The sequence below is a fragment of the Martes martes genome (genome assembly GCF_963455335.1).
Source record: "Martes martes genome assembly, chromosome: 9".
NCBI lineage: Eukaryota > Metazoa > Chordata > Mammalia > Carnivora > Mustelidae > Martes > Martes martes.
Window position 1 is genome coordinate 108715695 of NC_137896.1, and position 25720 is coordinate 108741414.

The 25720-nt window shown below is 36.3% G+C and overlaps 1 protein-coding gene across 4 annotated transcripts in view; it reads left to right on the forward strand.

Annotated features, from left to right (window-relative positions):
- ATL2 (atlastin GTPase 2) overlaps positions 1 to 22876 on the forward strand; it is a 58713-nt gene extending 35837 nt beyond the window's left edge. For 3 of the 4 annotated variants that reach the window (XM_080813833.1, XM_080813831.1, XM_080813832.1), the window contains 11 exons: positions 5312 to 5446; positions 5719 to 5823; positions 9140 to 9190; positions 9490 to 9546; positions 11173 to 11265; positions 13303 to 13441; positions 14205 to 14332; positions 15524 to 15580; positions 17296 to 17367; positions 18017 to 18448; positions 20777 to 22876. In XM_080813833.1, coding sequence (XP_080669959.1) covers positions 5734 to 5823; positions 9140 to 9190; positions 9490 to 9546; positions 11173 to 11265; positions 13303 to 13441; positions 14205 to 14332; positions 15524 to 15580; positions 17296 to 17367; positions 18017 to 18448; positions 20777 to 20896 — 1239 coding nt within the window. In that variant the 5' untranslated portion in view covers positions 5312 to 5446; positions 5719 to 5733 and the 3' untranslated portion in view covers positions 20897 to 22876. Of the gene's footprint in view, positions 1 to 5311; positions 5447 to 5718; positions 5824 to 9139; positions 9191 to 9489; positions 9547 to 11172; positions 11266 to 13302; positions 13442 to 14204; positions 14333 to 15523; positions 15581 to 17295; positions 17368 to 18016; positions 18449 to 20176; positions 20192 to 20287; positions 20526 to 20776 lie in introns of those variants that run through there. The other variant, XM_080813834.1, reaches the window with a different exon arrangement.
- The last annotated feature ends 2844 nt before the right edge of the window (positions 22877 to 25720 follow it).

Here is a 25720-nt window from a genome sequence, read left to right on the forward strand (position 1 = left end):
AGTGGTAAGAGTGGATATCCTTATTGTTTTCTTAATCTTTAAGGAGGAAGCATTGAGGTTCTCACCATTACCTTTGATTTTAGTTGTAGGATTTTTTACGGTTTTTTTTTTTTTTTTAAACCGAGTTCAGGAAGTTCCTTTCTGTTCCTAGTCTGTTGGGAGGTTTTGTTATGTTTTGTTTTTTTAATCAAAACCAAATGGATGTTGGATTTTTTCAGGTGTTTTTTCTGTGTGTCTGTTGATAAGATTATGTAATTTATCTTGGCTTGATACGATTTGTTACTAATTTTTTGAAAATTGAGTCAGTTCTTGTATCCCTGGACTAAATCCCATTTAGCTGTGGTATATAATGTTTTAATATATGTTGTTGGATTTAATCTGCTAATTTAATTTAATTTTGTTGAATGTTTTTGCTTCTACGTTCATTAGGTACATGGGTCCTTAGCTTTCCTTTCTTTTAATGTCTCCGGAACATTTTCACCTTCCCAAATGGAAACTGTATCCATGAAACTCCCATTTTCCCCCTCCTCCTCAGCACCTGGTAACCACCATTCTCATCTGTCTCCATGAGTTTTTTTTTTTTTTTTAAAGATTATATTTATTTATTTGTCAGAGAGAGAGGGAGAGAGAGAAAGCACGAGCACAGGCAGAGGCAGAGGGAGAAGCAGGCTCCTTGCCAAGCAAGGAGCCCGATGTGGGACTCGATCCCAGGACGCTGGGATCATGACCTGAGCCGAAGGCAGCTGCTCAACCCACTGAGCCACCCAGGCGTCCCATGTCTCCATGAGTTTTACTACTCTAGGTACTTCGTATAAGTAGAATCACAAGGTATTGTTATTTTGTGGCTGGCTTATTTCACTTAGCATAATGTCTTCAAAGTTAAGGATATCTTTTTAACCGTAGATTTTTTATTTTAATTCTTGTTGAGTGTGTACCTAAGTTGATAGAGTTGTTCTTTGAGTTTGTGACTTGGGTCGGTCATAATGTTGTTACCTATTTGTCTAGCCTCAGAAGAGAGGAGGAGTTGGACATGGGCTTAGGTAAGATGTTAGACAATTTTAAACTGTTCTAAGACTCTAATGTTTCTTAATTTGCTCTAGGACTTGCAGGGTATTCTTACATATTGATACAAAAATAGTAAATGATGCTTGGTGGTCAGAATGTGTATATTGTATCCACAACTTGGGTGTTGATTGTTTATAACCTACCTCCTAAATTAGGTAGATTTACAAGATTAAGATTTTCATCCATGGTGCATTTGTGGAGAATGTCTCTCAACTAAGAAGGATTTCTTCTTTTATTGTAGTGTTACTTAAATCTTTAATTTCATCCCTTTTGTCATTTTTCCTCACAGCTATAAGTCATTATGGCCTTTATTCTTCCAGCCCATCCATTGGAGTGTGTGGGTCTGCAAACAGGGAGTTGCATGTATTCTGACACATGCAGACCTGGCTGGACTACCAACTCTTGTGTTTAAAAGTTTACCTAGCTGTTGTTTTACTTTGTTGCTAGGGAATGTTATCTTTCCTATGGTAATATAAGAATTTGTTTCTTATTATTTAGAGTAGGTAGGGGTTCTTTATTGTTGACAATTACATTACATTGGTAAGTCTTTCGGCAAGAGCTTACGTTTATTCACTATCGTATTGGACTATATTTAAAGTTCAGGTGTTTTCAGATTACCTTTTACCATTAAGATTCATTCTTAAAGAACTTGTATTTTACTGGAGGACTAAGATTATTTTTGGAATTTTGAATTTTAAGGCTTTTTTTTTTTTTTTGGTCTCCACAGTAGTAAATGGCACCAGTTTACTGTTTTTCAGTTCTTAGATTTATTTTTAGTACCTTATGACAAACAGTATCTATTTTCAGTGAGGCTGCTTCTAGAATTCACTGGAATGCTCCTGGAGGGCAGGAATGTATGTTCTTGTGCAGTGCTATAGTCCTAGAACCTGGAACAGTAGCTGGAATGTGGTAGACATTCAGTGAGTACTTGCTGAGTGAATGTATAAATGTATTTTATGGAAGTTACTAGTATTCTTTATGATACAGTGATAGACTTCTTAACTTCAAGTTTTAAACCTGTCATTCTTTTTTTTCTTTAAAACGATTTATTTATTTTAGAAAGAGAATGCACATTAGTTGGGGGGAGGGGCAGAGGGAGAGGATCTTAAGCAGGTTCCCTTCAGGAGCCTGACTTGGGGCTAGATCTCATGACCCATGAGATCATGACCTGAGCTGAAACCAGGAGTCGGAGGCCCAACTGACTGAGCCACCAAGGCGCTCCTTTTTCATTGTTTTATTGAGTAATCGGTTTAGTGGTTTTTAAACATTGTATTACAGGGTGAACTAAGAAGAGATGATATATAGGGGCGCCTGGGTGGCTCAGTGGGTTAAGCCTCTGCCTTCGGCTCAGGTCATGATCCCAGGGTCCTGGGATCGAGCCCCGCATCGGGCTCTCTGCTCGGCAGGGAGCCTGCTTCCCCCTCTCTCTCTGCCTGCCTCTCTGCCTACTTGTAATCTCTGTCTGTGAAATAAATAAATAAAATCTTAAAAAAATTTTTTTTTAAAAAAATAAAAAGAAGAGATGATATATAGTCAATAGAACTTTTTTTTTTTTTTGAGATGTCAATTCTTTTTAAAGTTTTTGAGAGGGTAAAATTAACAAACATGTTAGCCTGTGATCTAGGTCAATCTACTTTTTAAAATTGATATTTGCTGTCTGTGTAATTGTTTTTAGGAATAATAAAAGCGACATATTTCTTCCATATCTCTTACCCATGCTCCAGAGGAAACACACTATTAAGCTTAGTAATTAAAATTTTTTTACGTGTTCATTTGTTTGAACAAATATTTTGAGTGCCTACTATAGCCAGGCATTATTCTAGGTCCTGGGTATACTGTTCTGTGTTTTGAGGGGGGAGAAAACAGGCAAAACTTCCTTCCTTATGGAACTTATATTCTCATAGAGGAGATAGAGAAATAAGACAGATAAGTGAAATGTAGAGTAAAAACCGATTTATCTAAAGGGTGGATTCTTTTAAGTTATGCATATAGGTTGGACCTTTAAAGTAATCAATTTGTTGAGTAGGGAATGAAAAGCCACATTGAGAGCCAAAAATGGTGTAAGACACTTTGGTAGGAGCTATTCGGTAAACAGAGTTGGAATTTATAGTGTGTGCTATTAAGACTTAACACAAGAAATGCAGCACAATGCCATGTTGTAAAGATAACCACCTGTAGTGTCAGCAATATTTTTTAGGAGTTCAGAAGAGTTGGAGTTTCTTGAGTGCTGGCTTAGGCCAGGAAGAGAACAGGTGGAACAAAGGTATAGATACGCTAAACAACATACATATTTGGAATAGTGGTCATTTTGGTATGGTAGAAATTTGTGTTGTGTGTTAGGAGACTATAGGGTATATAGGAGCAGAGGTTGGAAAAGTAAATTGAAGGTGGATTGTATGTAACAGATCTCTCAGTGGTTCTATAGGTAAATGGGGGAACTGCAGATGACTTTTTTTTTTTTTTTTAAGATTTTAATTATTTGAGAGAGAGTGGGGTGGAGGGGCAGAGGGGAAGAATCTTCAAGCAGACTACCTGCTGAGTGCAGAGCCTGATTCAGCGCTGATCTCACCATGCATGAGATCAGGACCTGAGCTGAAACCAAGAGTCAGGTGCTTAACCTGCTGAGCCATCTAGGCACCCCCGAAGATGACTTTTTAGGACAATAGCATGATTCCATTTTTTGTTGAGAAAATTAAGTGACTTTGGGGGAATGGGTTGGAGAGCATAGCATGGAGGTGCAGGAAGACCTATTTAGAGCATCCAAAATATAGTCCAGGGGCAAGACCACCATTGTGTTTATTTAGGGGGTACCATTATTCCTCTAATCCTGTGAAGGGTCCCTACAGAAGCATAAGTCCTAAGTACATAATGTGAATGGAGTTGTGCCATGCGGCAGCTTTGTCACCAACAGAGAGCTGAGGGGGCCTTAAGTTGAAGATACTGAAAGGTGAAGAAGAATCCAAGAGAATTTTATAATTGATAAGATTGGTAACTTACCGGGGATGGGAGTTTTGTGGAATAATAATCATTATAGATAGTTTGAAGTTTAAGGCTGATCTTCTCATTAGGTGTCCACTTTTTTTTTCCACCTTAAATCTGCTTTTCACAAATTGCTTCATCGCTTATTGAGCCTACCTTAAACATATTTACTTGTAATGTGACTTTCGTTATCTGGTTTGGACCATGTATCTAAGCTTATTAGAAGTATTTCTGAAACAAAGGAATTTTTCCTGTGGGGTTCTTTGAGTAAAGGGTATGTGGGCTAAAGTATAGGGGTCTTGATACCTGGAAAACTTACTCATTTATTATGTTCCAGAATTAATTTTCCAGATAATTATTTTATAGTATATGAACTTTTATATTATTTCACAGTGTTTAATTATAGCTGTTTGACCCTGTGGTTTTAGTTAGAACATTTTATTGTGGGAAGTTTTAAACTTAACCCAAAGATAGGATAGTATAATGAACCCCAGTGTATGTGTCAACATTTTGTTGGTCTTGTTTCATCTGTATACTTCCCTGCCCTTTCATTTTTTGGTGGAATATTTTAAAGCAAATGCCAGGTATATTTTTTTGAACTCTGCTGTTGTTAGTATTACCTACAATACTGTTACCACACCAAGCAATCAAGTACACCTAGTAAAACACCATGTCTGGGATCAGATTTCCCTTTTGGTTTTGAAAAAGGCTTTTCTTTTTCTTTCTTTCTTTTTTTTTTTTTTTAAACCAGTTGGATTGTTTGAATCAGGTTCCAAGCAAGTGTTGTGGTTATTTTTAAACTTGATATATTTTAAAGAGAAAATTAAGGCAGTGTGAAAACATTTTAGTATAAGCTATTCTAAGAGAGCAGTGCTTTTCTGACAGCCATTCTTTCTGGAACTTAGTTTTGCTTATATGTATGAGGAGATGTCACAATAGCTGGTATCTACTTTTTATGATTTTTAAACATAGGAAATCTTCAAAATGGGGGAAAAGTGGGTATGACCTCACTTAACCTAGAAAACTGAAGAGTGAAAAATATGAGATTTGAGAAGGTTCAGTTTGTAGGAGACTACAACTTTAGGACAAAACACCTCAGATGGGACTTGTGATTGCTTTTGTAACTACATGTGTAATGTTACAGTGTATTTTATCTTGATGGACTTACATGCCTCATCTGTAAAATAAAGAATGGGTGATTTCTTACTCTTCTCCTTAGTTCTTAATTTTTTGTGTTTTATTTTACATTTATGCTTGACTTTGACAGGATTCCCAAAGTTGGATTGGTGGAAACAATGAACCATTGACTGGCTTTACATGGCGAGGTGGTTGTGAGAGAGAAACAACAGGCATACAAGTTTGGAATGAAGTATTTGTGATCGACAGACCTAATGGAACAAAAGTAAAATACTGTTCATATTTCTTACTGTTTTTTTCCTTCAATATTATTTTTTTGAGCTTTTTCATGGTATTAAAGATCAAAACAACACAGAACTATTAATGTCTGATAACTTTAACATAACATATATGGATTATTATGTCAAAATGTGTGAGATATTTAACTTAGAGTACTTTTCTTAATTACCGATTTTGACATTTATCATTATAAATTTGGTTTTAATAGTCACTATTGGTGAATATTTTACTTAATGTTTTAAACTTTTAAATTCCTAGGTGGCTGTGCTGCTAATGGATACCCAGGGTGCCTTTGATAGCCAGTCAACTATCAAAGACTGTGCAACGGTGTTCGCTCTGAGCACCATGACTAGCTCTGTCCAGGTGAGACATGAAATGCTGTGGTATAATCAGTTCAGATAATCCTAATAACCTTTGCTCTTTCTTAAAATGTTTTTTGAAAACAAAACAAATGAACATAGGTCAAGGGAGGCGGGAAGAGAGGGAAGCAAACTGAACTGTAGAAAACTCAACTATAGGGAACTGAGGGTTGTTGGAGGGGAGGGGTGGGGGATGGGCTAAGTGGGTGATGGAGATTAAGGAGTACACTTGTTTTGTTGAGCACTGGGTATTACATATAAGTGATAAATCACTAAATTTCTGCTCTTGAAATCAGTATTATACCATATGTTAACTAACTAGAATTTAAAAATTTGAAAAAAAAATCCACATTGAAAGAAGTTTTTTGATTAAAGAAAGGATTAAAATTAGAGTTATTTATGTTTCTTATTGGTCATTTATATTCCATGCTTTTCTGGTTCACATTGTGAAATTTCATACTTTGACTGGTTTGGAAGTAATAAACCAATAGCCAGTCCCTTCAGTTTTTCATCGTAGCTATAGATATATATATATATATATATATTTTTTTTTTTTTAAAGATTTGTTCTTTTTTTTTTTTTTTTTTTTTTTTTGAGAAAGAGCGCTTGAAAGCGGGGAGGGGTAGAGGTAGAGACAGAATCTCAAGCAGACTGCACTGAGCACAGAGCCTGACATGGGGCTCAATCTCACAACCCTGAAATCCATGATCCGAGCCGATGCCAAGAGTTGGAGGCTTAACCCACTGAGCCATCCAAGCACCCCTGTGCTTTTTAAAAATTTTTTTATTTTTAAAGGAAAAGATAGTGCATGTTATCTTCAATTGAATTCAGTCTTATGGTTGCCAGATATATTAAGGTGTAGAGTATATCTATATCTTTTATGTTTTGGCTAAACCAATAAAGAAAAAAACTCAAGTAATTAACTTAGTTTTCTACTTGGTATGTATGACAACTAATACTTGATTATTTGAACTAATGGTGGTAGAGGTGGAAGAATTAATTCATATTTAACTTAGGAAATGTATGTACTGTTCTGTAATACACTAAGAACTTGTAGGAACTGTTTAATTTAGTAAAATCCCTTCTGTTTTCCCTTAACTCTGTACTTTTAATTGTATTTGGTATTATATCAAATTCTAGTCTCTTGAAGCTAGTCCATCTCTTCTCTGTATAATTTAGGCTGACAGACTGAATTAAGCCACCACATGTCATTTTGTATCTCTTTACTTTCTTTTTCCTGAGATCATCTGTGGTTGATACTCCTCTGGCTAAAGAATTTATTGAGTATGATGGTTAGCTCTAACTGGTGATGATGAGCCCAGAAGTATATACATGAATAATAGAAGTATGTGCTCCTCCTGAGATGATGTTTCCTATTGATGGTAGATCATAGGTGAAACTGTCACAGTGTCTTGGAATTTCTGTATTGCTTTCTGGTCATATCTGAGTATATGTCCAGTCTATATAAGTTCCATTTCCTTCCTTCCTCAATTTGAAGTATTTAGCTGTCAGAGTGGAAAGCAGATTTTGGATATTACTATGAGATAAAAAAAGAGTACTTTTCAGCTTGACTTTTGTTTTCCTATAGAGTTGGGGAGCTCTGGTACTACCAGTTAAGTGATGCTTTGGGGACCCCTACAGTATCTTTTCTCCCTTTTGTTCTGCCATTTTCCTCTGATCTTGCAGGGTGGCACAGCTGCTGTCCTGAGGCAAGCAGAAGCCAGTCGTTGTGCATTTCAGATTAGCTGCCTCTGTGGCTTTCCTTAAATTATAATGAGGGAATTCTCTGTCCTGAAATTTGTACCTTGGTGTTCTCTTGTTTTCAACTTCATGATAGTATAGGAGGCGTAGTTTTGGTCAACTACTTAAAGCCATTCTGCCACTTAATAATCTGTAAAGTGAGGATTTTTACCCATCTTGCATGCGATGGTTGTGTGGAGGCAGAAATAAGATCTAAATGAGGTAATGGATAAGAAAATACTTTGTAAACCATAAATAATGAAGGTGAAAATTATTTTCATTTTTTTTCCTCATCTTTGAGTCTACATTTCTCTTCCTTACGTACATTATCTGGTTGATCACTCTTATTCTTTCAACAAATAATTGTTGAACATCTATTAAGTAAAACACAGTGTGCTAAGTACTAATGATCTAAGGTAAACAAATTTTCTCTTTTTGCCATTTGCAACCTGGCCCTCTAAAAGCTAAGGCCCCTGTGGGTAAGAATAGGTGGTCATGCTTTCAGATTTTAAGTTTAGCTCTAGTATAATCATCTCAGTCATTAATTACTTTTTAAGTACCATATTTGGAAATAGTCAGCTGAGAATGTCATTTTAGGTTTGCTGTCCTATTTTCGCAGTTTATATTCTTGACCTGCAAGTGATTCAGCTAGATTATCACTTACTTGCCATTAGAACAAATTGTTCTGTCTTTGGAGTAACCCTATTTTCTTAAACATAAGTTATTTCTCAGCAGAAGTGACGTCTGTGGATACCCACTTTTCTCTTGCAGCTGCCTATTTCACTTTTTAACCTGACTCGGAAGGATTGGACCTCTTCTGCAATTCTAGTCTTTTCTCTTCTCTGGTTTCCCTTCCTTGACAGCACGGAGACCTTCAGCTCTGGGCTCTGTGCCCTGGAAAGCCTCCTAAAACATTCTATAGAAAGGGCAAGAGTGCCACCTACTGTTATTTTTTTCAGCTGTCCTAAAACTTTCAAGTTAAGTTACTAAAATAGATGAGCCATGTAGACTTGGTGGTAGTCAAGGCACCCTCAAATAACTATAAACTGTGTCTATCGATCCATCCATTCATCCAGCCAAACACACACACACACACACACACACACACACAGTTAATTATACCAGAGAGGAATATATCTGTGTAGAATTATGCCTCTCACATTCGTTGAATCAGAAAAATGATTGTGGAAACAGTTTTCACTCAAAATGGTCATGTAATAACATTAAGGAAACTTTGAGAAGGAGAAAAAAAAACCTTACTACACAATACACTTTTAAAAAATGTCTCCCACTTTATTGCTTCTCGGCCTTTTGGCTAAGATCAAGTGTAAAAATGTCTCCTGCTTCTAGACCACAGTGTTACATATTCATAGTTTTTACATAATTTACTACCACTGCTTTCCCCTTAATGTTTTATCCCATTAGGAAAAAGAGAAAATCCTTTTTCTTGTGCCACTGGTTAAGCTAATGACTAAGTGATTAATTTGTGCTGACATATAAAATAATCTTCATTTCTGCAAGTAAAGTTACACACAGGTGGGTATTAAAAAATGAATAAAAACACAATTTTGTTTTAACAGGTCTATAATCTGTCTCAGAATATTCAAGAAGATGATCTTCAACACTTGCAAGTATGTATTTCTCAAAGAATGTGTGCCAAAGAATGGAAAATAAAATTCTTACTTAATTGTGACTTTTCATCTAGAAGCCTATTACAGTGTAAGAAAATTCAGTATTAATGTGGTTTTAAACTGATACAGAACTTCTTAACTAGAAGAAATTTTAAGGTATATTCAGTCTATTAGAAAATTAAATGCTTGACTTTCAGATGATTTTAAAGGCTCTGTTGTCTATCTGTTCTGACATAGAATGGCTTTATAATTCTTTCAGTCTCTTTGGGGGCATTAATTTAAATAACTTGCTTTAATAGTTATTTACAGAGTACGGCAGACTTGCAATGGAGGAAATCTACCAGAAACCATTTCAGGTAAATAAGTATTTTCTTGTTTTTTAGAAACTTAATGTAAAAAGCTGTCAAGCCACTTTATCTTTTAAGTCTGAAGATAAGAGGATATTATAACAAACTCATTGTTTAGCAACATAATCAGTGGAGTTGAAACTAATGCCATTACCACCTTATTAGTAGTAGGCTAGCAGTAGGAAATAGAACAAATGAATATAGTTAGATTGCTAATACTTAGATTGAGAGGTTGATGTTACTCTTAATTAGATGTTATTCAATTCCTAAACTTGAGACAGTTGTGTAAATTTCTTTTTTACATGGGGAACTATCACAAAATATTACAGCTTTTTGTGTGTGTGTGTGGTATATTACAAGTTGAGGTTAGTCCCGTTATTCTTTATTTGGTTTCATACAGAGAAGTTTCACAGTTTATTATATCTCTCCCCTCCTTCTACCCCCTCAATCCCTGTATGTTTTTATTCCTTTTAAATGCCAGGTACAGAATACTAAGTCAGAAATAAACCTGGGTGGAGTTATGTGAGAAGCATATGCTCTGCTTGCTTCTGTGGAGTCCTGTTGTGACAGAGATTTAAATTAAAAAAAAGCAAAGCTAATTTCAGATAGTTTCTTTGTTGAAGTAAGTGTAATTTAAAAGTTGGCATTAGTACTATTTAGTCAGATGTGTTATATATAGTTGGTGAGAATGACTCCGCCCTGTTTACTTCTCAGTATGTGAAGTCCTTTCTGGGTGACAGCATTGCTGATGATTCTTAGTGTTGGTGGGTTTACATTGATCCTGCTTCAGTCTTATGTGGCTCAAGTGATCACTTTTTTTTTTTTTTAAATTAACATAATGTATTATTTGTTTCAGGGATACAGGTCTGCGATTCATCAGTCTTACACAATTTACAGTGCTTGCCACAACACATACCCTCCCCGGTGTCCATCACCCAACCACCTTATCCCTCCTGTCCCCCTTAAGTGATCACTTTTATGAGATATTGGGCAGGTTATGGCTTTATTTGTATATATGGATGAAATATACTTTCTTTGGCCTATGTTGGTTTTTCTGAACTGGGTTAATTTTGTCACCCAGGGGACATTTGCCAATGTCTAGAGACATTTTGGTTGTCACAGTTTTGGAGGGAGGTTAATGATACTGGCATTTAGTGCATAGAGGCCAGAAATGCTCTTTACCATCCAGCCATGCACAACTAAGAATTACCTGGTTCAGAATATCAGTAGGGCTGAGATTGAGAAACATAAGCATATATGAGTAAAAATTTCAGTGAAGAGAATCAGTTAGTCTAGAAATAGATTATTTGGTCTTTCAGTTATACAACCTTGACTTAAAATTATGATCTGTATGCTTTTGTTCATTTTTTTAAGAACCTATATTATTCCCTGTGGTGACTCTTTCTTCATATACCATGAAGTTCTCAGATGGAAGCAATTGCTTGGTGTAGGAGTGGGAGTGTTGTAGGCTTAAGAAGGCCCTTGCTAGAACTGTGAGCAGCATTAACCATTTGGTCATTATAATTTCTGGTAAAGGATTATTTAGGGGAGTGCATGATTATTAAATTGTTAAAGTAGTGATTTTTTAAAAATCAAACTTTGTAATAAATGATTTCTACCTTTTTCTATCTGTAGACATTAATGTTTTTAATTCGGGATTGGAGTTATCCTTATGAACATTCATATGGTTTGGAAGGTGGAAAACAATTCCTTGAAAAGAGATTGCAGGTAAGCCCCTATTTCCTAGTGAAGAGAGCATAAGCACCAAGCCAGATAAAGGAGTGGGCTGTCTGGACTGCTCTTACACTTCCAGTCTCTAAGTGCCACCACCATAAATTGCATATCCTAAGTTAGCCCAGGTGGCTCCATACAGAATTGATGAGCAGTAAATTGGTATCCTGCCAAAGAGGCCAGTGCCCTTGAATAGAAATTAAGGAACAAGTATTTCTCCTTAGAACCAACTATAAATCAATATTCAAAGGAAAAAAGTTTGAAGGAGACTTAACTTTTTTGATCTGCTTGCGTGTGTGTCTCTTTCTGGCCCAGCTGACCTTCTGAACATTTGGGACAGACTGGATAATGTAATGTGCGTACATTCAACACAGACAATGTGAGATCCTTTCTCCAAAAAATACTGTCTTCTAGAGTGACAGCATATAGAGCTAGAAGAGGGATCTTAAACATCATCTAATTCAGCTTTCTTTTTAAGATACATAATGTAACTGAACCTAGAAAAGTGACTTGTCTTTAATCTCTTAACTAATTGTTGGTAACTGGGACTAGGACCCAAATACCCAGACTCCTGGCCCATGCAACATGCTACACTAAAGCATTCCGAGAAAATAACCTCACCAGCGTGACCCTTTGTTCCTAAACATACCCTCCTGTGGAAGTACTTGGGGAAGCCCTCAGGTCAGATATACCCATCTATTCACATACACCAGAGTTATGTGAAAATCCCTTAACTCATAAGTAGTAGCGTCTTCTCTTTCGGTAAATAAAATTTTGTTTGCCTATAGGATGATGCATGTAGTTTTTCAACCACATTCAGAAACATAGGGTATAATATAGTTTTCTTACTACTAAAAGAAGATTAAAACCAGTTCTTCATTCTTGGATATTTGAAAAGCATTTCCAGACCCTATTGTCAGAGATAATTTCAGTCATCAGTTTCCTCTGGTTTGTTCAGAAGAAACGAACACACAGCATATCAGGCATACTCAGAATTATATACTTCAAAGATAAGATTTTATCATAAGTGACACAGCAAAGTGCTCAAGTCATAAGTGTACAGCTTGATGAATTTATGCAAACGAACAAAGCCATGTAATAGCACCCAGAAGTACCCAGCCTTCATCCATTACCCCCTAAACGCTCCACTTCTCTCCTGACATCTAATAGGCTTCGTGTGTACTTCTTATGAAAGGAATCACATACAACATGTATTCTTTTGTGTCTAGCTTCTTGCTCAATATTATGTTTCTGAGATACTATTGCATGTAGTTTAATTCATTTATTCTCATTGCTATGCTGTATTCTACTGTATGAATAGACAACAGTTTCTTCATTCTATTCTTGATGGAGATTTAGGTAGTTTCCAGGTTTTGTTGATTATAAATAGTGCATGATTTTTTAAAATGGTGTTTGAGAAGAGTCTTTGAGAAGGTATGTGAGTTACACTAGGATAAGTAGTTATTAAAAAAAAATCTAAGTTTAAGATTTTCTTCCGGAAAATACATAGCAGTCTCCCTTCCCAAAACACTGATAACTAGCGTAAATCAAAAATAATTATTTGGAGTAAGTACTGAAATCCCAACAAGTTTCAAAGTCCTTTGGACTGCACTGGAGCTTTTTCATTTTGGCTGTTACTTTGCTCAGGGGCTGACCTTTTTATTTGTAGGCAAATTAGTACTTTGTTTTTCTTTTTGCCATTATAAGTACTTGAAAGGCAAATTCTTAATTTATTTACTGGTTTGTAAACCACAACCACTACTTGTTAGTCTGGTGTTGGATATTACGATTACTATTTGTATTTTTTCATTCGTTGGGAGCTTACCTGGGGAAAACATCTTTTCTAGTTTTAAGACAAAGTGGAGTCTTACCTAAGTGATCAGAAATAGGTCTTAAGTAAAATTTTTTGTTGTCAAAAAACTCCGATCTGGAGTAGCATCTGAGTTAAGTGTGCACACTTGTGAGTGTGTGTATATTTTCTTTAAAACTTCTTTTTCCTGTTTGCACCTTCACCTTGTCTCTTTCTACCCTCAGGTAAAGCAAAATCAACATGAAGAGCTACAGAATGTAAGGAAGCACATTCACAATTGTTTCTCAAATCTTGGTTGCTTCCTTTTGCCACATCCTGGTCTTAAAGTTGCAACTAATCCTAGTTTTGATGGGAGATTGAAAGGTGGGAATTCCCATTCTTGCTAAAATCAAAACTTACATTTTAGAGGCTGAGAGTTTAAAGAAAATACATGGTTCCTTAAATTTTCTGTTTTTTACTGGAAGACATTTTGATGCATTGTTAAGGAGGTGATTTTAATGCTCTGTGTGGTCTGTCTAGCTTTCCATTGGTTTGTCCCAGACATCTAGTGTATGGATTAGCATATTTTATTATGTGGTTTATTGCTCAGCACTGTTGTTCTAAAAATTCCAAAGACTGAGAGCATTTCAGTATTTCATCTGTTTGCAGTCTGTAAAATGTTTTACCAGTATATCATATTCATGTAATCAGATTTAAATTTCTGTTTTAGGGATGATAAAATTTTTTTAGTATGTTTTAGGATTGGAGCGTGATGGCAAAAGGCTGGAGGAATAATGAAAGTTTTATAGTATAGCTGGAAAAACAAAGTCTAGTATTAAAATTTTAGTACAGTTTCATGCATTGTTTGCTGTTTGAAAAGGAGATGGTATTTATTTTGGTAGTCCACTATTTCTTATTTGAGATTAAAGAATTATTGGGGGATGAGGAAAATGGAGTAGCAGAGTGTATTTTTTTTTCTATGAGATACGATGTCTTCGGATGAGATTCTCTAAATGAATCTACTTAAGTAATAGATACTGTATATTTTCATTTCATGAAACAGAATTTTATGTACTTGTACCAATAGGGACTCCTTTAATCCTTCTTTTTTTGACTAACATGTTGGCTTTTATCTCTTGTCTGCTAGATATTGATGAAGACTTTAAACGAGAGCTTCGAAATCTGGTTCCATTGCTGCTTGCCCCTGAGAATTTGGTAGAAAAAGAGATAAGTGGATCTAAAGTCACTTGTAGAGATCTTGTAGAATACTTTAAGGTAGGAAAACTCCACTAAATGACTTTGTCTCATTTAGAAATACAGCTGACTTAAAACTCATGTGTATGTTCATATATGTATTTATCTTTATAAAGCAAAATGAAATTTATAGTTTGTTTTCCTGCTTTGAATTGGCTATATCAGTTTTTAAGGATATTTAAAATTACAGCAGACAGCTTGTATCTCTTAGTGATTTTGTTTGTGGAATTATCCTACTTTTTCTCCAGCTCTGATACAGAGAGAAGAAGACCATTCACCATATAATTGTAATATCACTTTGTCATTTGTGAATGATGGTAGATATTGGGAGTACAGTTCTGTATCTTGAGTTCTCATAAAAGCCTTCTCTCTTGAGTTCTTGAGGATTTGATAAGAGCAGTTGAAAGTGCAAAACTCGTTTTTGAGTTCAAGTAAATTACACATAGATTTTTTTTTTCTTTCTCTGTGCTCTTCTCTAGTCATCATTTCTTGCTTACCAGAGCAAGACCATTGTCAGCGTTCTTATTCATAGTAGTTACAGAGAGGAGGAAGGGAACAATTGACATAAGAGTGCGTTTTTGTTAATTTATTGGACAGTTGATGGTAACTTTCATACTGGTTTTCTTTAGTTATGAATTAATTTAGAGGCAGTAAAAAGTTGAGATGAACAATTCCTATTATGAACTATTTAAAAATTTTCATCTTCTTACTCTTAAAACATTAATTAGGTAATTTTTCTTCTTGAACTGAATAACTTGGTCAAAGTGAAATTCTGAGTAAAAATGTTTTCTAATAATTAAAACAATGCAGGAGGGGAGAATTACGGATTTCTTTTCATAAGGCAGATGGCATTGTATATATAACTTTTAACTGTGAGACAACTTGAATGTTAGAATTACATTTAGAAACATTAGGATATAATTTAGCAATTTTTTTGCAACATTTTTTTATTAACAAAATGTATTATTTATTTCAGGGTGCTGCAACATGTGTTTTTAATAATGTTGAGAATAGGGTTAACTGTGGAAATGAGAGTATATGATTTTCAAGTCTTCATTTTCCTTTTATTTATATTTTTCAATTTATTTTTTTATTTAGGATTTTTTTCCTAGACTTTCCTTTTCAAAGTATGAATTATTTTTATATTTAATGGTTTTCCTTCTGTAGAGCCAATTTGTTTACCCTGCCAACATAATGTCTTTTGTATTTTAGGCTTACATTAAAATTTATCAAGGAGAGGAACTTCCACATCCAAAGTCCATGCTTCAGGTAGTGTATGTGTTGTACATACATTTATTAATGAAGGAGAAAAGTCTTTGGTTTAGAAATAAATGCTGGAAATGGCATCATGCTTCTTTGCATGCAGATAAATTCAAATATTTAAGGCAATACATGTCTTGGGTCCTGAAGTTTTTATATGATTGCAGACCTTGCACACACATAGGCCATCAGAAATAAGAGTTTTCAGTATCTTCTCTTCAGTTGCTGGAAAAGTGTAGAAAAATTTCTTTTGCAGGAGATGGCTAAAAATGGGCCTGTCTAAACCAAATTTATTCTGTTTTTGGAGTCTTTGACAATGAATCTTTGAAATAAGGCTTATTTTTCCTCTTGATATTAATGATTTAGAGCTGCTTCTTTTTCTCCCTCTTTTTTAAAAGGTGTCTTTTGGAGGCTCCTGGGCGACTCAGTTAAGCATCCGCCTTCAGCTCATGTTGTGATCCTGGGGTCCTGGGATTGAGCCCCACATGGGCTCCAGCCCCACATGGGCTCCCTGCTTAGTGAGGAGCCTGGCTTTCCCTCTCCCTCTACTGCTCCCCCTGCTTGTGTGCACATGTGTGCGAGCTCTCTCACTCTTTCTCTCTCTGTGTCAAATAAGTAAATAAATCTTTTTTTTTTTTTAAAGGTGTTCTTTTGCGACAGTGTTATTTTAACCTAGTTAAATTTTTTTTTTAAAGGAATTTATTTATTTACTTGACAGAACAAGAGAGCACAAGCAGGGGGAGTGGCAGGGGGGGAGGGAGAAGCAGGCTCCTCGCTGAGCAAGGAGGCAGATGTGAGACTTGATCCTAGGACCCTGGGATCATGACCTGATCTGAAGGCAGATGCTTAACTGACTAAGCCACCCAGGCACCCCAACCTAGTTTATTTTTTGAAAAAAGATAAAACAGCTTAATTTAAGAAATCAAGAATAATTAGTGTTACATTCATGTCGATCTGTTCTTAGTAAATTTTATACCATGTGTTCATACTGTTAATGTTTCACCCAAATTTATTATTAATTTTTTTCAGATATATATTTAGTTCCTATTTTTAAAGATTGGCCATTTTGGGTAATTTCTCAGTTTTAGAGTAGATTAAACAGTGTTTTCTTCTAAAAGTCCTGCAGTAAGCAGTTTTGTGGATTTAAAAAGTCCTTGTGTAATACTGATATGAGAGGTCAAGCTTATCAGTGATTCTTGGTTTTGTACATCTGGAAGCTTGACAAATTTAAGGTTGTGTCTATTTCTCTATTACTTACTGAGCATGTGTGGTGTTTGTTACAAACTCTTTTTTTTTTCCTTTAAAGATTCATTTTTTCTAGAGAGAGCACAAGCGGGAGGGGCGGGGAGAGGGAGAGAGAATCTCAGACTCTTCACTGAGCAGAGAGCCCAGCGTGGGCCTCCATCTGATGACCGTGACTGAGATCGCAATCTGAGCTGAAACCAAGAGTCAGACACCTAACCACCTGAGCCACCCAGACACCCCTGCATACCCATTTTAATAAACCTAAGTGAAACAAAATTAGACAGTCCTATTAGAAGCAATTAGTTTATCTTTTATACTTGTGTTCCCTTCCATTGGAAAGGAAAACTGGAAGTTGATAATGTTTTCTCTGGTTCATTTTTAGGCTTGTTCATTGTATATAATTTATTGTGTTAATCAGAATTTATAGAGCCTTTGAGTATCTTTTGCATAAAATTGGCACTTTTTTCTTTTTTTTTAAGGCAACAGCTGAAGCTAATAATCTTGCTGCGGTAGCAGGAGCAAGAGAGATCTATTGCAAAAGTATGGAGCAGGTTTGTAACCAACATTTAAATTTGACACTAGACTGAGATAGAGGATTTTTACTTCTAAAATAATTGAGCTAATTTGTGTTCCTTATGCATTGTCACGTTACATCATTTGCTGATTGCCCTTTTATCATCTCTGCTGGAAATAAACTAAGAAAATTCACATGGTTAGAGTGCAGGGTACAGGTGGCAAGTTATTACATAAATCGTACTAAAATAGTTTTGACACACGATTCAGAGCACTCTCATTAGTAGCTTCTCATGTAATACTAGTTTAAGGCCAATAGCATCTTCTGTGCTAACCTTGCTAACTTGAAATTAAAGTACCTTTTTTCTATGTTCTCTTTTACCTGCTCTCTGCCACCAGTCTTTCTGTATTCTCATGGTGTGTTGGTGGGTCAAGTGAAGACAGGTGCAGATTGCAGTGTAATTGTTTTTGTCTTTACTGGTATTAGTCATACTTGGAAGGCTTATTTTGCCCGAGTCAGTTAAACATACAAGAAATAAGTTACGATTATGTGTGAGGTATTATGAAAAAGTTTAAAACTCAACTATGTAGGTTTGACTTTTGAGACTAAAAACTGTGAGCAGCGAGCTTCTCTCATGTGTGAATTATTTCTAGCCTGTAATGTGTCCTGTAATCCTGTCTGGACAGGTATGTGGTGGGGACAAGCCTTACATTGCACCTTCAGATCTGGAGCGAAAACACCTGGATCTCAAGGAAGTGGCGATTAAACAGTTTCGTTCAGTGAAGAAAATGGGTGGAGATGAATTCTGCCATCGTTATCAGGACCAGCTTGAAGCTGAAATTGAAGAAACCTATGCAAATTTTATAAAGCACAATGATGGCAAAAATATCTTCTATGCTGCTCGTACTCCTGCCACACTGTTTGCAGTCATGTTTGCTATGTATATAATCTCAGGACTGACTGGCTTCATTGGCCTAAACTCTATAGCCGTCTTGTGTAACCTTATCATGGGGTTAGCACTGACATCTCTTTGTACTTGGGCATATGTAAAATACTCTGGGGAGTTCAGAGAAATTGGAACAATGATTGATCAGATTGCTGAAACACTATGGGAACAGGTTGGTATCTATCTTTTGGTTTTTCTGTGACTAATATCATTCCCGTGACACTTTACCACCATTCTCCTGCAGTATTTGCACACCTACTTTTCCTTTACATGAGGAATGTCAAAAGGATGTTTTCTGTTTTGTTTGGTTGTATAATCTGAATATAAAGTATGAACCGGAGAATTTTTTTCTTCAAGTCATAATTAAAGTGTGCTTTGATTGGCTGAAATCTGTAATATCCTTTGGATAGATTCTTAGTCATAGACCTGATGATGCCAGACCATGGGCAGGGCCAGAGTATCTAAGGATTATTTTCTTAGAGGAAAGAAAATACAGTCAGTGTAAGGAAAAGAAATTTGGAAATGTAGTGCTTTAGGAAAGCAAAAGAAGTTTCGTAGTAATACTGGCAAGAAGCAATACATGCTTAATATTTGAGGAAAAATAGTGGATGGCATTGAGGTGTTTGTTGCCTTCCATGAAGATACTGGTGATTTACTGATGCACTGTTAACAATCCTATAGGGATTTCTTTTACGAAAGGAATTTTGACGTCTACACTATGGAAACACTAATGAACAAAGCAAAGTGCCACAAAGAGAACCAGCTTCTCTCTCTGTCTCTCTCTCTCTCTTTTTTTTTTTTTAAAGATTTTGTTTATTTGACAGACAGAGATCACAAGTAGGCAGAGAGGCAGGCAGAGAGAGAGAGAGGAGGAAGCAGGCTCTCTGCTGAGCAGAGAACCCGATGCGGGACTCAATCCTAGAACCCTGAGATCATGACGTGAGCCGAAGGCAGAGGCTTTAACCCACTGAGCCGCCCAGGCACCCAACCAGCTTCTCTTAATCATAATCTTTTACCTCAGCCGGAATTCCAGTCATAATCTTTTACCTCAAACTCAGAGAATTCAGAGTCAGGCCTGACAAGAATCTTCTAAGGAAAGCCATGTTGTATATTGGCCAACTGTATGCTGGAATTGCCTGTGTTCGGAAAATTCCATTCAGGGATGTCATTAAAATGTTCTTCGTGAAATACGTGAACATCATGTCGAGGATCAGGATGAAAGCTGCAGATATTACTGATGGACAGTATAATAGGCATTTTCAGATATCATTTCTGGGCAAGTGCAGTATCGGGCTTATTTGAAGATCTAGGATATGCAGGTTCATGTTGGTTTTGGCTTTAAAGACTGAAGAAGAAAATCATTTTTTGAGGAAGGTTGATTGGGTATTGACTTTTCTTACAATAATGTCATTATTATAAAGTGACCCACTATATTAATTTGGATTTTGTATTTATTCTTCAGAGAAATGCTCGATTTATTCGGATCTGATTTGGAAGCTTGTGTTTGGATATTTGTTAACTTTAACCCTTTATCTCAAAAAATCTCTCTCTTCATATCCCTTTGATACCTTCTGCTAAAAGATGGATTAAAAGCTATCAACAACCTCACTTTTTAAAAAATTATCTACTTTAAAATTTTTGACCATTACTGATTTTCTGCAGCATGAATCTTAATCATTGTACAGTGTCTTATTTTGAAAACCAGTCCTTCTCCTATATAGCATTGATTCTAGGACTTTAGAGGTTCCATTATTACAAAACAATTAAATAGAAGAATCTAAACTGTATAAAATTATTTTCAGCTTAGTTAAGGTAAGTTCATCACTAGTCAGAGAAGATCTGTGCTGTGTCAACAAACCTTGCCTAAATTTTCTTGCCTTTCTCTTTTCTTTTGCTTCAGAGGAGTCCCAGGAAGGTGAGAAACCCACAAAGTCTCAGATTCTTGTAGTCTTAAACTCTTTAACTTCAGGCACTCTCAGTCATTGTCCTAACGAATCACTCCATGTTTTAGGTGTTTTCCAAACTGTTTGAAGTTACTAGACGTCGAATGGTCCGTCGTGCTCTTTCATCAGCACAGCGACAGAGACTGTCATCCAACAATAACAAGAAGAAAAATTAGACAGTATTTTTAACTTTTTTCTCTATCTGAAGTGTTCCCACTTATACATGTAGGACAATAAGCAGGACCGTCTGGGCCGGTCTGCATAAATGCTGTATACTTACCAGATTTGATGCTGCATATAGGGTATGGAATTGCACATCCGTCTCCTAGGAATTGTAAATGGTTTGATTAGGAGGAAAGTAGTTTGTGTTGCATTATCAAATGTCTAACTGCATTATTTGTAGCATCATAACTTTTTTTGGGAGAAACATCTTTTTATTTCCCACATTCCTGGTTATTTTCATCATTGCTTTGAATTGAATTTTTATATCTATTTTTATATGTAACTCTTTTTTTACCTCATGTTTTTATTTGTTTTGCACATTTCTCATACCACAGGTATTGAAGCCCCTGGGTGATAATTTGATGGAGGAAAACATAAGGCAGTCTGTAACAAACTCTATCAAAGCAGGCCTGACTGACCAGGTGTCTCATCATGCCAGATTAAAGACAGACTGACAGTTCATCTCCTCATGGACTCCACTCTCCCTTTTTTTCATGCTTGCTGTACAATGAGAACTCAAATAAAAATAAACCAAAGTTTACAATCAACTGTAGAAGTAGTTTAGTATAACTGGCTTCACAGATGGCTGCCACAGAGTGTGAAAATTGTTTGTTGGTTTTAAGCATTCTGTTCTTGGCTCCTAAGACATGGAGATTGGCTGAGGAGCGTTAGTTTATCATGCACATTTGTGCCATGTTTCTTTTATTTTTTTTCTTCCTTTTAATCTAATGTTAGTGAAATTTGTCTTGTGTAAAAGGATATTTCAGGGAAATATTTTAAGAAATCTATTTAGAGTCTAACACCAGTATCCCATTGAAATTTTAATTTTAGTGAAGTTATGAATCACTGTATCAAGAATCAGATCAGAATGACAATGAAGCCTTTCTTGAGCCACTACATTAAAAGTATATATTGCTTTATTGCCTTCAATACCAGTATTACATAAGTGCATGTATCAGAAATTTCACAGAAATTACATGACAACTCTTGTAGCTAAGAAAGTGATTCTGAGGTGTACATTTGTCTTGCCTTTTTAAATTTATAAACCTGCCCTAAAAGGAGATGCATATCTGGGAAACTGAACTGTCTTTATGCAGTTTAGCCTTCATGTACATAAAATATGCCATTAATTTTATTGGGGGAGAAATTCCATCCAAAAATGTTGCCTACAGCTATGAGTTAAGAGTGTCTGTACAGTGTGTAGCTTTTATTTTCTAAAATCACAGATAGGGCATGTATATGAATTATAAATATATAAATAACGATTTTGTATTAAAAGTTTTGTAGTTTATGGCAAAATCTGGTTCTGTGGTAGGCTAAGTACAGTCCCTGTGAAGGAATGTTTGTGGCTCATGTCAGTGTGTGAATGCATAGACAATTTGAAGTTTTTGATATATTTGTGATATTTATCTTCCTTGAGCACTGCAATCTCACCCCCACCCCCAAGGGAATTCAGTGGGAATGTTTATCGTGACTTTGTCCTCTGTTGCATTTTAAAGTTATTTCCTGTAATTTATTTTCAGTACATAATTAAAAATTTGTTGTATATATAAAATGAAACTTGTGATTCTTTTTTAAGGAATCCTTCAAGTATGTATTTCATTACATAAACCATGTTTGTTCATACTGAAAAGAGCATGAGCAGGAAACACCCAAGTGAGAGCTCTAAGGTATTGTACCCAAAGCTAAGCTTGTAAAAATTATTTTTCTTTGTCTGTCTCTGTTAGGGAAAACTTGTGATTAGCCTAGGTGTAGCTGGGGATTTGTTTATTTCTTTTGTCCCTCCCTCTCTTTCTTTTTCTTTCTCTTTCTTCTTCTTCTTCTTTTTTTTTTGGTGGTATATGTAAGGCTAACATTTTTGCAATTTTTTTGTAGCCTTCTTTATAAACACCTATTATTAAAACACCTAGTTTGGTGAAAATTCAGATGTTGAGTTGCATGCCTGAAAGCTCTAAATTTACTTCGGTTGGTATAATCTCCTCCCTTCCTCCTTTCAAATCCTGTTTTTATATGGATTGTATTTGTTTCCATCTGTATTAAATTGCTACCAACTCATCTGTTCTTAAAACAAAGAATCCACTTGAAAGGTCTTTTTATTTCTTCTAACACCCTGTTTTATGAATGCTGTGGACTGTTTTTATGAATGAAAAAATAAAAAGTTTGTTGTATAATAGCAATTCTTCTGCAGTTAAAAACACAGAGCTTACCTTTTTTAAAAAACAAAAGAATTGTGAAATCTCAACCATGGATTTGTTAGTTGGAGAATGATTTCTTGTTGGAGAAGGATTTCTTGTTGGAGAATGTGTTTTCCACAAAGAAGATAAAATTCTATAAAGAATTCCAAGATAAAACATTTGGGTTTCAGCGGGAAGACTCTGAAAGTAATGGTTAAGTAAAAAGCAATAAAAGGGATTAAAGACATATTCAAAACTGTTGACTGATGTAACTTTGGTGTTAGTATATTCTCTTTGGAACAATTTTGTAGTAACCCATATAATATTGAAGGTTTTTGTTTTTTTAATATGGAAGGTTTTTTTGAAAGAAATACTTAATGACAAGTGATTTATCTTCCTAATTAAGACACAAATAATTTATGGAAGGGACAATCATTCACAACCCTGCTACTGAGTTTGTCGTATATATATGAAATACATACGAAATATGAAATTTATTTTGAGAGGGAGTGAGTAAGTACATGAGCAGGTTGGGGGGCGGAGGTGGAAGGTTGGGGAGAGGGAGAGTCCCAAGCAGGCTCTGTGCCCAGTGAGACCAATGTGGCGGTTGATCTGATGACCCCAAGATCATGACATCCCAAGATCATGACCTCAATTGAAATCAAGAGTGGGACACTTGGGTGCCTGGGTGGCTCAGTCAGTTAAGCATCTGCCTTCGGCTCAGGTCATGATCTCGGGGTTCTGGGATGGACCCCACATCAGGCTCCCCAAGCCGGGAGCCTGCTTCTCCCTTTCCCTCCCTCACTGCTTGTGTTCTCTCTTACTAATCTTTTTTTAAAAGATATTTTTAAATCTAAAAAAAAAAAAAAAAAAAAGTGGGACACTTAATCAACTGAGCCACCCAGGCACTCCTGTCATACATTTCTCATGAAGACAGCTAATCCTCACTTCACTGAACTACTCTACTTGTAGAAATGAAGAGCAGTATTTCACTTGTGAGGGTTTTATTTTCAGAGAACTCTAACTTGGACTTGGCTGTAGTTATTTCCAGAATTGGACAGACTAGGGGCTTCATCCTTGCTGAAGGTATAAGTTCTGTTGATGTTAGTTATGTTGTTTCATTATTTGGGATTTTAAAAAGTTTGGTCTTAACTTGGTTAAGAACCTATTAAAAATATATACCACAAAATTTTAGTAAACAGTGTGGCTGTTGCTGTTAGTGGTGCACTATATAAATACTCAAAATGGCCTTTCACAAAGTCTTTGTAAGCACTTGCTTAGTCTTTTAACTAACTAGGGAATTGGCTTTTTGATTAGCTGCTTATCTGCTAGTGGAGGTTGCTTGGGTCTCTTCTCAACACTGTTAGCCTTTATTGGTGGTTGAATTCCCAAACTTCGATCAGAATCAACCTGTGCACTTGATTTCCCTTTCCTGTCATAGTTGTGGGATGATGATAAAAAATCCGCCTGGAGAGCGGTGGTTTGTGCTTCTGGCAGCCATCTTCTCATGGCCAGCGTTTACTGATTTCATAGTGTTTGCTAACCAAATGACTTTCTTGGATTCAGTTTGGAGCTTCAGTCATGGAACTTAACTTTGGGGAATCTTCCAATAGGCCTCCTGGGCAAACAAAGCTGAATTAGGGCTTTTCCACAGAGAACGGTTGCTACTTTCTCTACGCAAGCCTTAGATCCTAGGGATTTCTCCATCAGATTTGGGGTTTGCAGGAGTTTAGGTTGAGGAGTTCATCAACCCTTGACATCCTTCTGTGCAGTGCAACTCCTGTTTGTTCTTTTAGATTCGTGACTTTCTGGGCTCTTCAGAGCCAAAGTTTGAAGTTGACCAGGTCAGAAGTGCCTCAAGGTATGTACAGAAAGGTTGAGAAGAGGGGATCGCAGCCTTTGTATAGCCCAGGAAAGCCTTCCACTTAATGTTGGCACTTTGCATACAACAGCCCTGTGAGGTTGGTAGGAAAGCACGTTACCAAAGAAAGCATCAGGTGTACCTCAGGCTTGCAAATGAGGATGCTACTACACACCTCAAGGGGTTTCAATCAGTATGAAGTTTCAGACACAGTTGAGTAAACTTCCTACTCAAGATGAAAGCTCTTTTTTTTTTTTTAAGATTTTATTTATTTATTTGACAGAGATCACAAGTAGGCAGAGAGGCAGGTAGAGAGAGAGGAGGAAGCAGGCTCCCCACTGAGCAGAGAGCCTGATACAGGGCTTGATCCCAGGACCCTGGGATCATAATCTGAGCTGAAGGCAGAGGCTTTAACCTACTGAGCCACCCAGGCGCCCCAAAAGCTCTGTCTTGATGGCGTTCTATAAAGCACCAAAAGGTGAAGGAAACACGGTTTTATTAATACAGAAACAAGGTTGAAATCACCCATTTATTATTACTCATATGAAACAAGAAATTGTCCTGTTCTTTAGTGCACCTCAGCGGTAACCATTATTTGGTGTGCTGTTGAAATCACTCCTGAGCTTACTGACAACGTCTATGTGTGCATAAAACATACTACTGATTTTTATTTTACACAAAAACAATTACCCTGTAATTTTTTTTTTCCCTCCATGTAACGGAATTTTCCTAGGCTACTTAGTAATTCTTCATGCTCATGTGATTGGGTTGATTCTTCTGAGGGTAGATGGGGTATTGAGGAGAGAACATTAGACCTTGGATTGCTGCTAATAGTTTTTATTTTTTCTGAGTTTTCCCCTACCAAAGGATTGGTGAGAGAGTGAGATAATAAAATGTGAAGGGTATTGGGGAAGCAGGAATAGAAAATGTGCACTCTTAATCTTTCTTGTTTTTTTTTTATTTTTTTACATTTTTTAAAAAGATTTTATTTATTTATTTGACAGAGATTACAAGTAGGCAGAGAGGCAGATAGAGAGAGAAGGGGAAGCAGGCTCCCTGCCAAGCAGGGAGCCCAATGCAGGGCTCGATCCAAGGACCCCGAGACCACGATCCGAGCTGAAGGCAGAGGCTTAACCCACTGAGCCACCCACCCAGGTGCCCTAATCTTTCTTGTTTTAATGTTCCACGTACTGCCATTATTTGGCCAGTAGTCTGGTAAATGACTTCCGGAAGCTTGTCCATTG